This window comes from Paramormyrops kingsleyae, chromosome 16 (genome assembly GCF_048594095.1).
Source record: "Paramormyrops kingsleyae isolate MSU_618 chromosome 16, PKINGS_0.4, whole genome shotgun sequence".
In the NCBI taxonomy this organism is placed as follows: domain Eukaryota; kingdom Metazoa; phylum Chordata; class Actinopteri; order Osteoglossiformes; family Mormyridae; genus Paramormyrops; species Paramormyrops kingsleyae.
In genome coordinates, this window is record NC_132812.1 from 9168721 (window position 1) to 9184003 (window position 15283).

Below are 15283 nucleotides of genomic sequence, written 5' to 3' on the forward strand. Positions count from 1 at the left end.
GTATGGTGTTAGGGGTTTGGGGTCACGTTTGGGGGGGGGGCACTTACAGAGACGCTTCTTCGCTCCTGTCTTGTTTTCCTCATTAAGCTGACCTTGTTGCTGTCAATCCTGCCTCTTTTGCCCACCCCCACCCCACGTGCTGAATGCTGGTGCTGAGGCCATAACGTGCAGCGCAGCAGGTGTGTGCCAGGGGGCGGGGGTGGAGTGTGGCCCTCCCCCTTCGCGTAACCGAACCTAAACGAGGAATCTTACCGTGCTTTTATTTGCACGCCGCACTGTAAGCGGCTCCACACTGGGGCCAAAGACCCGCTTATTTGGGGGGGGGGGTGCTGATTCAGCATATTCAGCAGCTCCTGTGAGCTGCCCCTCTCCCACAATGAAGCCGGTGTCTTCAGTTCCAGATATTTTTGCTGTATCGCTCCCCCCGTTTTAAAGGAGGCACCTGGGGAGACCGAGCCCAGGGCTCTTCGGATCTGGGGTTTTCCGCAGGAGCCAGTGTGATGCTGGCACTCCTACGGCCCCCATGCGGGGCAGCTGTCCCTGCAGCAGGGCACACTGGGCCACTTGTGCATTCCTGACGTCTTCGTTAGACTGACATGTAGATAAATATTCATGTGACTTTACTAATAAGGCAATTAAAACAGTCACACTGGCAGCCACCCTGTAATAACCTTGATGAATAGTCACTGGAGCAGTTTTCCCACTTGTGTGTCTCCTTTTCACTGCGACTTTGTTGGCTGTGTGCAGTTGATGAGTTGTTTCAGGGTGTGGAAATGCACGTTTACCTTCTCCCAGTAAATGGGTCGCGTCCTGCTCAGCCCGGATTAGGATCCCGGCCGGGTTCGAGCACGCAGCACTGTCGCTGAACTTGGCTCGTCCACGGGTCTCTTATTGGTCTGGGTTTTGATCTGGTTTCTGTGCAGTTTGGGTTTCGACTGACACACGCACCTTCGAGGCTGGGTGTGCTGGTCCGACTGATGGGCGGTGGACCTTGCTTGGGGACAGGATTACCGTTGAGTGGCGCTCTCTCTCTCCGCACCGGTGACATGAGGTGGGGCTGTCTGCCTCACCTGACGGGTGCCTCCCGCATCGTCTGAGTGCCGTTGTTCCGTCGCGGTTGAGGTGCTGCTGTTGTTGCTCTGTGCTGAGAGCGCAGCTCTGGTGTTATTCCGAATTAATAACAGGAACAATGCACATCACTGATTGTGCTTCCCCTTAGTGACCGTTTTCCGTCCCCCTGCAGTCTCGAGTGTCAGCGCTGATTCATCCCGCCTTGTGTTCCACTTTTTCGGCTTCCCAGTATTTGCCACGCCCGTTCCAGGATTGTCCTCAAAACACAACAAGAGCAGCTTGACCGGATTTGGATCTGCGGGCAGCCATGGTGGTTGGCCTCGTGCAGATGTGTGGGGCTCCGGGCCCCGTGTGTCACCAGGGGTGGGTGACGGCGTCGGCATGGCTGTGGCGAATGGAGCTCCTGCTGTCATTGTGAGGGCGTGTGGTGGAGCTGGGGAGGGGAGGAGCCCCCAGGCTGCCCCGCAACACCCCGTGGGCTCTATGGTTGACGGCGGGTCTCCCTCTCGCCCTTCCTTCACCTCCATGTCCCTGCCTGTGTTGCCCTCCCTCCGCTGAGATGCAGCTCCAGGGCCTCTCCCAGGAGGGCAGGTAGCAGTGAATCCGGTTTTACCTTTGGGGGGGGCGGCGTTGGGGAGACGTCATATTCCTGAACAGAGGAGAGCCTTGGAAAGTGTGTGCTTAATGGGGGGTGGGGGGAGGTGGATAGTGAACAAAGGCTCGCACAGAATCCCCCCCCCGCCTCCGGGAGGACGAATCAGTCCAGCAGGCAGCCTCCGGAGTGAATGATGTCATCCTTTTGTTCAGGGCGCCACCTACCTGCACGATGTGTGACGCACGGCTGCTTAAATGCACTGTGGCGGTGGATGGTGCGGGGGTGGCGAGGAGGTGGATGGTGCGACGGCGCCGCTGCACGGGGAGTGGGGCTCTGTGTTTTGGGTGGGAGGGGCATAACGTGGCACACGATGACTGGAGATTCTTAGAGTGACCAGGGAAAGTCCCCCCCCCTGCTCCCGGATGACTGGCTTTTCTGTCGGTTGTGGGTGACAGTAGGGGGCGCCCCGCAGACCCTCAGTTTCCATGCAGCAGACATGTTTCCCTACACGAGAATCCGCCCCCAAGGTCCTCCCCCCTAAAACACCTTTCCCCACTGGCTTGGCCCACTCAGTGACCGCGGTATGACCACATCGGGACGATCATGTGACAGGCCAGGCGTTGAGGTCAGCTGAGCGTTCAGGCTCCGCTCTTTCATCTCTCGACAGCATGGCGGTTTCTCACCTTCGTGCCGCTTCTTTGACTGTCGGAGGTAAATATCACGCCGACTGCTTATTTCTGCGGTTTCAGGGCCTGTGAGTTTCTCGGTGGGTGTCATATCTGGGACGTCACGTGACACAATAGGGTGCCGACCATGTGACTGACAGACTCCCCTCCTTTGTGGAACTCGGCCAAGGGGTACTGGGGCCCTGTTGTCCGCTGAGCCTGCTGTGTCGGTGATGGTTTTAACAGACACTTTTTCTGAATGGCCTTCAGTCGGTGGCTTTGCCCTCGGCGACCTTTAAGTTACCCTCAGACAGGAGAGGGACTCCCTGAGTCTCCCTTAGTGTCTCCCTGCCGCTCCAGCCTGCAGACCCAGAACCACGTGGCACATGCAGTGACTGTCCCGGGGTCACAGTCCTCACCCCCCTGAACTCACTCCCTGGAGAAATCGTGGGGGCCTCAGCCAGCCTGTGTGCTCCTGGGGCCCTCCATGTGGCTCCTGGGGCCCTCCATGTGGCTCCTGGGGCCCTCCATGTAGCTCCGGGGGCCCTCCATGTGGCTCCTGGGGCCCTCCATATGGCCCTCCATGTGGCCCTGGGGTCGGGGCCGGGGGCAGCGGGAGGGCAGGGGCGCGCTGCTCTGACACCCAGTTGGGGGTATTTCTGCTTGGAACAGCTGCACTGCGTATTTTCTTGCGCGCTTGGGGAGTTATTTTGGATGCGCTGCGTCTTTGGGGAAACCACGAGGGGCTATTTTGCACGGCGGTCAGGTTATGCCGCTCAGCCACTTAGAAGCAGACGTTTCTTCTCTTCTTGTCGATGTGAGAATGTTCCAGAATGAGCTGCAGAATGACTGGCTCTGGCTGTATAATGCTGCATTTCACAGGATCCGGCTGACCAGCTTTGAGTATAACGTAGGTGTCACGCCGGGGGCCTTTAAACTAGGTTACAGCTAACGATTTCTTCGGCTTGCCTTTACTGTGTGTCATTGATTTTCATTGGCTGCAGTCTGTAGATTCCTCCTCCTCTCAGCCTATCAGTGCTTTGGGCTCTGGGGCAGGGAACCTCGTCCCGTGTGGTCAGGTAGGATGCTGTCCGGTGCGGGCATTAGATGTGGATTGTTCCCCTGTGATCCCAGCACTAAAACTGGGCAGCATTCTGAGGCTCACACTAGCACCCAGAGCGGTGCGTAGCTTTAACCAGCACTAAACGCCTTTGAAGCATCTCTGAGTGGCACATTATTAAAGAGGGGATACAGCTTAAGCACTCGCATCCATCAAAGGACTATTTTAGTCCAAATTATTGGGATTATTCTGGGGCTGTTTATGGTGGAGAGTTACCGCCCTGTACGGCATTAAAAATAAGTGTATTATGTTACACCTGCTACTGTAAAGTCTGACCTCGGCTGTCTGGGAGGTTCTGGTGGAGATTCAGAGCGGCCCAGTGCCCTGGATGGGGTCCCATGCCATGTGTGGGGGTGTGAGGCTGGGGGGTGTCGCACTTCGATTGAATTAAACCACATTTCTGTGGCGCTAAAAAAACTCTGAAAGGAAAATGTTTCAGTACCGATGGGAGAGGGAGCTTTGGATCCCGCGGGGGGCGGGCTTATTGTGTACTGTGCGTCACGGCCTGCCTCATCTCCTATTGGTCGCTTTATTAGTTACTTCACAGCCTCATCTACACCGACATGCATGAGATAAAAAGCATCAAGCGCACAACAGTTCCCTGTCTCGAAGAATTAAATCTTCTGGCCATGATTGATTTACATTCCACCGGAAAATTTATTTCAGGATAATCATTTCATGGTCGTGTGCCGTCATTGGATCTCCTGATTTCTCATACCGCTCCCTCCAGCCCAGGCTGCAGTTAGCCTATCCCAGGGTTTCCCATCACCGGAAACTCCCAGTGTGTGATTTTGGGTCATTTGGTCCTTATTTTTCATTCCCCATATGATAAAATGGCGATGTGAACCATCTGCATGATCTCCCCCCCCCCTGCTGCTCACATCATTCCGTCACTTTGTCTGCTTTGCCATCCATGTGCCTGTCCATGTCCATCTGCCTGCGTCCTTCTGTCCATGTCTGTGACTGTCTTTCTATGTCTATGTCTCTGTCTTTCTTTGTCCTTCTGTCTGTGTCTGTCTGTACGTGTCTGTCTGTCTTTGTCTATCAGTCTTTGTCTATCAGTCTTTGTCTATCAGTGTCTGTCTATCGTTCTGTCTATCGGTCTGTCTGTAGGTGTCTGTGTATTGGTCTCTCTGTAGATGTCTGTCTGTACGTGTCTGTCTGTCTTTGTCCATCTGTCCCTGTCCTTCCATCTGGCTGTGTCTATCTGTGTCCACGTTCCTATGTCCTTCTGTCTGAGTCTGTCTTTCTATGTCAGTCTGTCTGTACGTGTCTGTCTTTGTCTGTCTGTCAGTGTCTGTCTATCGGTCTGTCTGTACGTGTATGTTTCTGTGTCCGTCTGTCTGTCTCTTGGGAAGGCAGGGCCTCCTGTGGAACTCCTGTTGCCACCCCTGTGAGTGTCGGACGTACCAGGATCTCAGTGTAGATTCCCATGGTGACATGCCGTTTGTGCCTCTGACATCTGACCTTTTGTGAAAGGCTGCCATTGTCGTTTTATTCGTGTTCACTGCCCGTCTCCGTCCCCCCTTGCAGCCTCTCTCCTGACCCGCTCGCTTCATCTGTGCCCTGGAGGACATAGTCATGTAGATTGGGACTCTCCCCCCCGCTTTCCTGCTTGATTGTACTTTAACATGCAGGCGGCTGAGGTGTCGGGCGGGTCAACAGAGCCCCCCCACCACCGCAGCTTTGACCCGCCCCTGTCGTGCCGGGACGAATCGGCCAGCAGGTTTTTAAGGAGGTCAGACGGCAGCTCGTGCTGGGAGCAACAGGGTCCCCTGGAGAACCTTTCCTCTTCTCTTATTATTTAAATTCATCTATGGGAGTCAGCAGCGGCCCCTCAGTGAAAACATTAACATAATGAGCTCTGTGCCAATGGCAAGCTGGGGGCAGGGCTACTGATAGCCCCTGAAGAGTGGGCGGGGCTTATTGAGGGCCCCCTCTGTGTGAGTGTGTGTGTGTGTGTGTGTGTGTGTGTGTGAGAGAGAGAGAGAGAGAGAGAGAGAGAGAGCTGAGGCCTTGGTAGGTGTCTGCTGCCATCCTCATTAGCAAAGGCAGGCTTTGACTCTCCTGTTGTCCAAAGGCGGCCATTATCACCGGATGATCATGGGCATTAAACGGGAGCCTCAGGCAGGATTTGCTGTTAGCTTAGGGGTGGGATGTCACACACGGCTGCTTTCTGGCTTTAATGTCCTCACGCAGATGTGTGCTTCTCCTATCCCTGATTACTCCATCTCTCCTGTGGGGGTCCTGGACCCCCCCCAAGCCAAGGTGAGGGGGAATACTCTGCATCACATGACTCTCATCCACAACTGGGCCGTTAATTATGCCGATTTAGAGGGGGGGGTCTCTTTTTGTCCACTGAAGTTCTCTGCCGTGTAGGGAGATGGCTTCCTGGTGATGCTTGTGAGTGTGACGTTGGGCGGGAGCTTCATATCCAGCTTAGGCTTATCTGCTTAGTGGCCCTGCATCTGATGGTGATTTGGGTTCAGGCTTGGGGGCCGCTGTCCCCGGTGTGCACTGGCTGCCGCTTTTAGCTCCTGGGTTTCACTTTCTCCCTTCAAGGCCATCCTGCTGTCGACAGGCGTGTGGGGATTGTGCATTGTGAGCATCGCAATATTGCGCTGCACGCTCACAGCAGGGCAAGTGTACAGCTGCCTCTGGAAAACTAGGCCAGCGCATTTCCGGAAGCTTCCTCCATGGTTTGCAGCCTGCGGCGGGGGCTGGCTCCCTGGGCTGCATCCTCAGGTTGATCTTTTCAGGGCTCAATGGCGGTGCTTGACTCATTGGTTAACATTCCCGCCTGCGCTAGCCAGTTAGAGGTGCTGACCCCTAGAGGTAAGGAGGCCTTTGGCATGGAATGATTAGTGATGTTTGGGGAGGACGTGGTCCCTGTGAGGCTGTTAATCCCGGAACCATGAACCAAATGTCCAGCCGCTCACGTAGAACCGTGGGGACGGGGCCCAGAGAGTCACATGATTACGCTTTTTCATTGTCGGTCTGTAGTTTTATAATCCTACTGTCACAGTACCCATAATACTCAGCTGAGAATTTCTTTTTATCTCTGAATATATTTCTTGAAGTTTTATTGGAAGAAATAATTTCTTCACCGGCAACTTCACCTTATGGAATCTGCAGTGATTCACATGCTGTCTGTCTGTCTGTCTGTCTGCACTGCAGACCCCGTGTGGACCGTAATGAGCGCACGCCTCCGCTTGCCGGCTGGCAGATCCTACAATGTCCGGGCGTCGGAGCTGGCACGAGACCGGCAGCATGCGGAGGTGCTCTGTAACGTCCTTCTCCTGGATAACACCATCCAAGCCTTCAAAGTTGATGTAAGTACCTCCCTACGCTAGGATGTCCCTTAGAGGTCGACTGCTATGAAATTATTGAGATTCCCCCTGCTTCTTTTCCTTTAATGAATTTAGGACGTGTGCCAGGATTCAAATCGATTGATTAACATTTGCCAGTGTCTCATGTGCCTTGAAGTTTTGTTTTGTTGGGGAGTTTTCAATATAATTAGTAAATGTCCATTTTTAACATACGCTAACAAGAATCTCAAGAAAAATGCTCCTTTCCTACTTATAGACTTGGGATGAAGGACAAATTTGCAGCTCTTCATCGGACAAAAAATCCAGTCTTGTTTTTTTTTTGTGTGAATGAAAAGCTTATGGTAAATAATGTGTTTAATGCTTTATACAATGTAATTGTAACATAGCATTTTCCACAGCTAAAGCTTTATCCTTTTTTTGACGGGAGGTTGATTGCAGGGAGTGACTTGAGTTTGTTTACATATTGCTAGGTGACATGGAAAGGGGTGTAAAGTTTTCCCAACCTGGAGCTCTACCTGATGTATGGCTCGTGTGGTTTATTCCTTGAGAATGATTGCTGACGACAGATTTGATGACCATTTGTGAATGAGACTCCTAGCAGTTTTAGTTAGTTTTCCCTGAAGTCTGTAGTTTGTCCTTCCCTGTAGTCTTTGGAGACGTGGTTCACTGCCCCACAGGTCACTTCCGCTCCCTGCCATGACTGTAACTTCATGAGTGATTTAATTCAGTATGAAGTGGTGAACAAAAGGGTGTCTCTTGTTGCTAGGGATAGGTCATGTATGGTACCTAAGCGACGATCTGGCCACTCTGTCTGCTCGACGACACCGTACCTAGCCAGACCGAGCAGCAAACGCTGGACGAAGCGCTAGTTCATGGCGGGAGGTCCTAACCTGTCAGATGCAGTAATGCAGCTTGAAAGAAAGATGCAGAGTTGGTCTGTCATAAAACCTCGAGGTCTTTGTAAGTGGTCGTCTCTAGGTGTCAAAGGAGGGTCTCTTTGACACAAGTACATAGGATCTGTTACAAATGAGGAGAGCCTCCAAGAAAAGTTACTTATTGCACAGAAAACCCGAAGGCGTTTCAAACACTGTAGCAGGAAGACGCTTTCGGAGGAACACTTTCTTTGTGTGGAATACCCTCTCCATATCTTGATAATCAGACACTAAATCCTGATACGTTATTCTTGCCAAATGTAATTTTTCATCCAGATTTTACGTGTGATGTTTAAGAAAATATTTCATTTGAAACTTTATTTTTAAATCAAAACTTTCAAACATTCAAACTTTAACATTTCAGTGTCCTTCAGGCCCGAGTATTTGACCAATCCCTTTCATATTCTTCATAAAGACTACACTTTATAAAAGAAAAAGGCTTAAGGGGTGTCTCATTTCACATCATTCATTTTTCAGTGTTGCCCTTCCTGAGGGACACCCTACCCCACGCCAGGGGAGCCCTTGCTGGAGGCCGCAGGGGTGCCAGAGTGCCGGTTTCGGGCCTTTGCCATGTGCGGTTATGGTGTGTGAGGGCCTGTGTTTATGTGCTTCCTCCGTCTGCCTCGAGAGCTGTGCATTAATACCCCAGTGGGCTCCTCCATACCGGAAACCAGCCCATCCAGCTTACTTTGGCTCACAGCTCAGGCTAGGCGACCCCCCCCCCCCCCCCGCCTCTCTCCAGCTCCCCGCCGGTGCCGGCAGAACACGCCGCAGACGTGACACTGTAACTAGAGTCCCTGTTAATTTTAGGCCCGCGACTCGCCCTCGGAACAGGGTAGCCAGCTATTTGCGTAAATGCCCAGCGTGCCGCCGTGATGGTTTTCTGGTGAGTGTGCGTTTGCACGCTTGTGTGATACTTGTAAAACGTTCCATTGGGGGGCGCTGCCCTCTATCACAGCTGCTGTGGGGCTATAATGGGTAACTGCGTTCTGCTGAATGGGGTGTGTTTTGGAGGTGTTGCGTTCACCTCACTGTAGCGTAAAGTGGCTTTATTTACCCACATGGCCTCTGTCCTGATCTGCAGCAGTGCATTGTGGGTGTGGGTTCCTCTTCCTGGCACTGCTGCAGGACTTCTGGGAGCATGGGTGCAGGGATATTTAGGGATAGAGGGGCATTTCTTGCATTATTTATTCCACTTAATGGATCATGTAGCTCTGAGGAGTTAATCTTGGGTCCTGGTGATGGTTGATCCAACCCGGATCTGGCTTGTCACTGGACCCAGTCAGGCTGATCAGTTACCCATTCAGGGTAGTGCTGCTGAAACCTCAGAGCTGCTAAATCTGTTCATCCGTCTGAGTGGTAAATGGGCAGCCTTTAGGATGGGGGCGGGGGAGGGCAGTGAATGAGCGAGCTATGCAGATGCACGGTGTCCCCCAAGGCGCATCCTCGGCCCCCACTTTCCTGTTGCTAGGAGGCTCAGTCAGAGAGCCATGGTTACGGTTACCCTGCACCCCCCCAGCGGCTTTTTGTGTATAATAGATGTCTGAGGCCCCAAAAAGGCAGCATCTGTGCTCTTCCTGATGCCTTTAGAAAGCCTGCAGGCTGCTGGATAGAGAAGCTCTTTATAAAAGGCAGGAACTGGACGTCTGCTTTGGGCTGGCAGATGGGGCTTGGCGTGCGTCCCGCGGGCTGCTGTGGAGGTCAGGACCAAAGGAATGTGGCAGCAAAGATGCCCTTCATGGGATGGGATTCCCGCCTCGCCGGGTGAAAAGCTCAGGCACGGGCGCAGAGACATTCGGTTTTACACTTTGAATCGTTCTCTGTGGGGGCAGGAAGCGGTCACATGGTCATCTTCCCTCTGCCTGACGTCCGGGGGCTCTGTGGTGGCCGACTGACAGGAAAGGCCAAGTGACAGCTTCTGTTCGGCGAGGGACAAATGGCACCCGCAGGTTCAGGGTGAGGGAGGAGCAGGGCTACTGGAGAAGCCTGGGGGGTTAGGGTGCAGCAGTGTGACGTTGTAGGTGTGTGGGCCTGTGAGGTTTGTGTAACTAGAGGCCTTTGTTAGGTTTGTTAGCTGGTAGCGACTGGTCCAACGCTAGATGGCGCTATCCATCTTCCATGGGGCAGAACGATGTGTGCCGGAGCAGATGTGGGAAAAGGAGCGTTGTGGGTATGCTACCAGGGCTCCCGTGTGACACACCTGTCCTCCATACTGGCCACAGAAGCACGAGCGAGGACAGGCCCTGCTGGATGTAGTCTTCAAGCACCTGGAGCTCACCGAGAGGGACTATTTTGGGCTACAGTTGGCGGACGAGTCCTCAGACAGTCCGGTGAGTACCCCCCCCCCCCCCAATCACCTTCAGGCCACAGGGGCAAGATCCACCCCACACACCTGCATGGAGGTAGGACATATGCAGCTGTGTGTATCTCCACTCTGTGCGTCACTGTCACTACACTGAGTCTCTGTTTTGCAGAGGTGGCTCGACACTAACAAGCTCATCCGGAAGCAGTTAAAGAGTAAGTGAAAAGTCCCTATTTCTGCCCGTAACCCGCACCTCGCACGCCGCCAGAGGGAATCATTCACCATCCCGTGGTTTGCTTTGCAGGAGGATCACCTCACAGTTTGAACTTCAGGGTCAAGTTTTTTGTGAGCGACCCAAACAAACTTCAGGAGGAGTACACCAGGTGAGGGGCCTGAGTCTAAACCCAGGGAAGGGTCATGACCCGACACGGCATCGGTGGGGAACTCCCAAGGCTGTACTGATGTGTTTGTGAACTTGGGTGAATCTCAGTACCTGTTTTGTGTCATCTACCATTGCCGAAAACCAGTTCCATTACTAAGAACACAAGTATAGAGGATGGTCCTACTCCGCTACAAATACCAAGCATACATCAGTTCCATCATCTATGGGTTCCTTCCTCGCCGGTCAAGACCAGTCCCATGATTCATTGCTCCCCATGACTCCATCTAATCTTAAGGCTGTCCCGGTACGCCATCTTTGAGCCAGAGGGCGCTGTGGTGCAGTAAAATGCCCCATGGAAGGTTCAGTGGGCACAGCGTGCTATTTTTAACACCTTGGTGGCATGCTGGCCCTCAGAGCAACCTGCCGACTGTTTGGCCTGTTTGAAACTTTGGGGTTGAACCTAGGAGGGGGGAGGCCACTCTGAAACAGGGTCGTTCTCTGAGCTAAGAGCTGGCTGAGAGGTGCAGGAAGCAGTAGGTGTGTTATGGGGGGAAGGAAACAAGACTCATACCTCCACAGGGTTATCATAAGAGCGTGTAGTAAGGGAAGTATTAATATCTCAGAGTGATGATGTCAGATCTGTATATTTGCAGGAGGTCATTCAGCAGTCAAACACTCTGGCCTTGTTTTGGTCGTGCCCACTAACCAGTTTGTCCATTTCAGGTACCAGTATTTTCTGCAGCTCAAACAGGACATCTTCAGTGGAAGGTGATTGTCATCTTCCTGCCATTTACTCATCACGCGAGGTTCTCATTGGCTGTCATTGACTTTGATTGGCTCTGGTTGGCTCCTCTGGTCTCTGGCTGTGATTGGCTGATGTTTCTTGTTTCCTCACAGGCTCCCCTGTCCGTACAGCACTGCCGCCCTGCTGGCCTCCCTCGCCGTTCAGTGTGAGTATCCCATTGCGGGTCCCCTGTCCTCTCCGAGTCCTCTCCCCCAACCCTCTCATGACAGTGGGGCCTGTTACATTATCATTTTTTTAGTTTTCATTTTGTGTCTTTTCATTTTTTTGACCTTCCCACCAGTTGTGCACATGATAGAGCGTAGTATCCAGATCACTGGGTATGGCATCCTGACAGCAGAGCGTAGTATCCAGACTGCAGAGTTTGACATCTTGATCGAAGGATGTAATATTGATGTCCTGACCACAGAGACTGGTATCCTGACCTCAAAGTTTGGTATCCTGACCGCAGCCTGCAGTATCCTGACCACAGGGTGCAGTATTGATATCCTGACCACAGGGATTGATATCCTGACCACAGGGATTGATATTCTGACCACAGAGATTGATATCCTGACCTCAAAGTTTAGTATCTTATTATTCTGACCGCAGAGACTGGTATCCTGACCACAGGGTGTAGTATCCTGACTGCAGTCATGCTGTGATTAGGATGCTTACTGCATCAGTCCAATTGGACCCCCATTCAGAGCCCGTGGTTGATATGTATGAAGTGGGATCCAGGCAGTAATTTGGTCACAGTGATGCTGAAACTCCTGCGATTGGCCCCGGGGGCCAGCCTGCAGGGCCCGCCACATGCAGGGCTAGTGAGGCACCCATGACTTAGGGCCCCTTTGCTTGATCCCTAAACTGGACTCAGGATTGCTGGGGAGTGGGAGGCTGTCGGTGGTGTTCACTCTGCACTTAAACACAGTTTCAAACATACAGGTTAGAGGGCTTCCAGATCATTAACATTAGCACCGATTCAGTATTAAAGTTAGCTTTAGCATTGGCTGAGCGTTAGGGTTAGCATTAGCATTGGCCGAGTGTTAGGGTTAGCGTTAGCATTGGCAGAGTGTTAGGGTTAGCGTTAGCATTGGCAGAGTGTTAGGGTTAGCGTTAGCATTGGCTGAGTGTTAGGGTTAGCGTTAGCATTGGCTGAGTGTTAGGGTTATCTCTTGCATCTCCTGCAGCTGAACTGGGAGACTACTGCCCGGAGGAGCACCTGCCCGGTTACCTGGCTGAATATCGCTTCGTCCCCGGCCAGCCAACAGACTTCGAGAAGGAGGTGGTGAAGCATCACCAGCAGCACACGTGAGGACCGGTGCTATCGAGTGGGAACTCCCTCATGCACTTTCACATGTACTCGGTGCTGTGTGCTGTCCCCCCATCACCCCCCTCTCAGAATGCACCATACTGCTCATTTCCAGGGTCTAGCTACAGTTCAGGGGGTGGGGCCAGGGATGGGTTGTTCAGCACTGATAGGCTTGTGGTGCCTGCTGATTGGTGGCCTTCCTGAAGACACTCCTCTTTTCTGGCTATACAGAGGCCTGTCTCCCGCCCAAGCAGAATTCAGCTACCTTAATACGGCCCGAACACTGGAGCTCTACGGCGTGGAGCTGCACTACGCAAGAGTGAGTGTGTGTGTCTATGTGTGTATCTCACATCCCAGTCTTGTGTCTCCAGTGTTGCTGTCTCACAAACATGCACTTTGATGCAGAGAGAAGATGGGCTTTCAGTGTGGTGGTGTCTGTCCCATGTGGCTTTTACACTGAAATTTGACAGTGACACAAATCATAGCCGGCTGGCCGCCTTTGTCCCCTGAAGATGCACGTCGTATTAATATGATGCGTCTGGGCAGCCCAATTTGTTAAAGCTTTAAAGTCTGCGAGTGTTTCCCAGCTGAATTGCAAGTCTGAGCTGCAGCGAAGCATCAATCCTAACGTCCAGCGCTGCCTATATTTGGAAATATTAAGGGCATAGCTTTTGCAAGTTTCTTGTGCTGTAGTGCCACACAGAGGCAGCAGTGAGGAAATGCTGCTATCTGCTTACACCTCGTAACCCTGTACGGGGAGTCTGCGGGATTTCCCGCAGAGCGGGTCTATTTCTCATGACTGCCCGTCCATCAACAGTAGATGCCTTCAGGGGTTAACAGCCTGGTGTTTTGGTTGAGGGAAGAATTTGATTATGAAGGGAAAGAGCATCAAGACCCAGGGCTGGGCTGTAGTTGGATTTCAATCTAGAAGAAGCCCTGGGCAACATGCCTGCTAATGCAGCACAGTGCCGCCCTGGTGGTAGTTTTGTGAGATTCAGCTCACAAGTCTCCACACTTTGCACTGGTGCCAGTTCCTGGGGATATATGACCTGAATTTAAAATTAATTATTATTTTTTTTTTTACCTCTTTCTTGTCCTTAGGATCAAAGCAACACTGAGATTTTAATTGGGGTGATGTCAACAGGAGTGGTCATTTACAAGAACAGGGTCCGAATCAACTGCTTCGTATGGTGAGTACTCCCGGGGGCCGGGCTGGGATGGGTTTCAGCGGGCTGCACAGACTCAGGCGGCCCCCAAGGGGCAGTAGCGAGTGAACCCAGTGTGAGCAGGGTCACAGTCATGTGCCTGGGTGGGGGGGGGGTACTGTGACCCGTACAGGAAAGGGACCTTCAGCTTCCTGCACTTAACACTGTTCTGGTTCTGTGGGCTGGCGGTGGCAGGGACAGCTAACAAGCCGGGTTCGAAGGCACAGTCTTTATTTAGAATATCACTGACTCATGCAGCGGGGGGGGTCTGAAATGGGTCAGCAGACATTTGCACATCATTAGCAGTATTTATGGGCCTGTGTGACGCTTCTGTGTCTCTGCTTCCCTTCCAGGCTGAAGATTGTAAAAATATCTTTTAAATGTAAACAGTTTTTTATTCAACTCCGGAGAGAATTGGTGAGTTTTAGCAGCAAGACAGCTTTGGGGGGGGGGGGGGGGGGTTATACAAAATAATTTTGAGGTTTTTCGTGTATGTATGTGTGTTTGTGTGTGTATGTATGTGTGTTTGTATGTGCGCGTGCACGTGTGTTTGTGTGTGTGTGCGCATATGTACATGTGCGTGTGTGTGTGTGTTTGTGCGTGTGTGTGTGTGTGTGTGTGTGCGCATATGTGCGTGTGTGTGTGTGGGGGGGCTCTTTACACGCACCAGGAGCCACTTCCTGAGAATGTCAGTGTGGGATAATGAGCAGATCGCTGCTTAATTACAGGGCTGCTCTAACGAGCATCTTGCTGGCACCAGTTGGACATGGGGTGTGATATCGAGTGGGTAGGCAGACTACTTACTGCGGATCCTGGGCGGAACTTACGGCCGAGACTGAACCTGTGCTGTCTGCTCCCCCCTCCGGCCACAGCACGAGACGAGGGAGAAGCTTCTGGGCTTCAACATGGTCAGCTACCGGGCCTGCAAGACGCTGTGGAAGGCCTGTGTGGAGCACCACACCTTCTTCCGGCTGGAGCGGCCTGCCTCACCAGACAGGGGCTTCTTCAGCCTCTACTTCACCCTGGGCTCCAAGTTCCGCTACAGGTGAGTGTCCCCCCCCCCCCCCCAACTCTGAAACCTCTTAATCCGCACATGTGAGCACTGCGGTGCAGTCTGACCCAAGGAAGTAGCACATGTAGGTGTGAATCATAGAGAGAAGATGTACTGTCACGGTCGTCGTCATGCCAAGCCATGCCTTACAGTCAGCGTGCGTCCCTTTCAGTTGGGGGGGGGGGATATACCATGCTGTCTGAAGTACCGCAATGTCGTAACAGGAGAGCCTTCATTATATGTCCTCGCCGATGTCCCTAACCACCTGCTTCTCTCTTGCAGTGGCAGGACCGAGGTGCAGTCGGTGCAGTATGGCAAGGAGAAGGCTGTCAAAGATCGCGTGTTTGCCAGGTAATGCATCATGGGAAACGGCCAGGGGCTGAGGCTCATGATCCCCCTCCCCCATACGAGCCAGTCAGGTGGGGGCTGGCGCTGCGGTGCAGTCGGCCCTTCTGAGACGGCCGCTCGGCACTCGGCACAGGAAGACGTGCTGCTAACCAACACCAGCAGGGTGGGGGAAGGGCGGGGCCCCACTCTT

General features: G+C 52.8%; 1 protein-coding gene across 4 annotated transcripts in view; it reads left to right on the forward strand.

Annotated features, from left to right (window-relative positions):
• LOC111851729 (protein tyrosine phosphatase non-receptor type 4) overlaps nucleotides 1-15283 on the forward strand; it is a 29477-nt gene that overhangs the window by 1532 nt on the left and 12662 nt on the right. For all 4 annotated transcript variants that reach the window (XR_011983159.1, XR_011983160.1, XM_023826911.2 and 1 more), the window contains exons 2-13: nucleotides 6629-6783; nucleotides 9935-10042; nucleotides 10187-10229; nucleotides 10319-10397; nucleotides 11120-11164; nucleotides 11294-11346; nucleotides 12368-12488; nucleotides 12721-12808; nucleotides 13591-13679; nucleotides 14048-14111; nucleotides 14567-14739; nucleotides 15028-15096. Coding sequence is in view for 2 of the 4 variants with exons in the window: in XM_023826911.2 (XP_023682679.1) it covers nucleotides 6646-6783; nucleotides 9935-10042; nucleotides 10187-10229; nucleotides 10319-10397; nucleotides 11120-11164; nucleotides 11294-11346; nucleotides 12368-12488; nucleotides 12721-12808; nucleotides 13591-13679; nucleotides 14048-14111; nucleotides 14567-14739; nucleotides 15028-15096 (1070 nt within the window). In the remaining 2 variants the exon portion in view is untranslated. The remainder of the gene's footprint in view (nucleotides 1-6628; nucleotides 6784-9934; nucleotides 10043-10186; nucleotides 10230-10318; nucleotides 10398-11119; nucleotides 11165-11293; nucleotides 11347-12367; nucleotides 12489-12720; nucleotides 12809-13590; nucleotides 13680-14047; nucleotides 14112-14566; nucleotides 14740-15027; nucleotides 15097-15283) is intronic.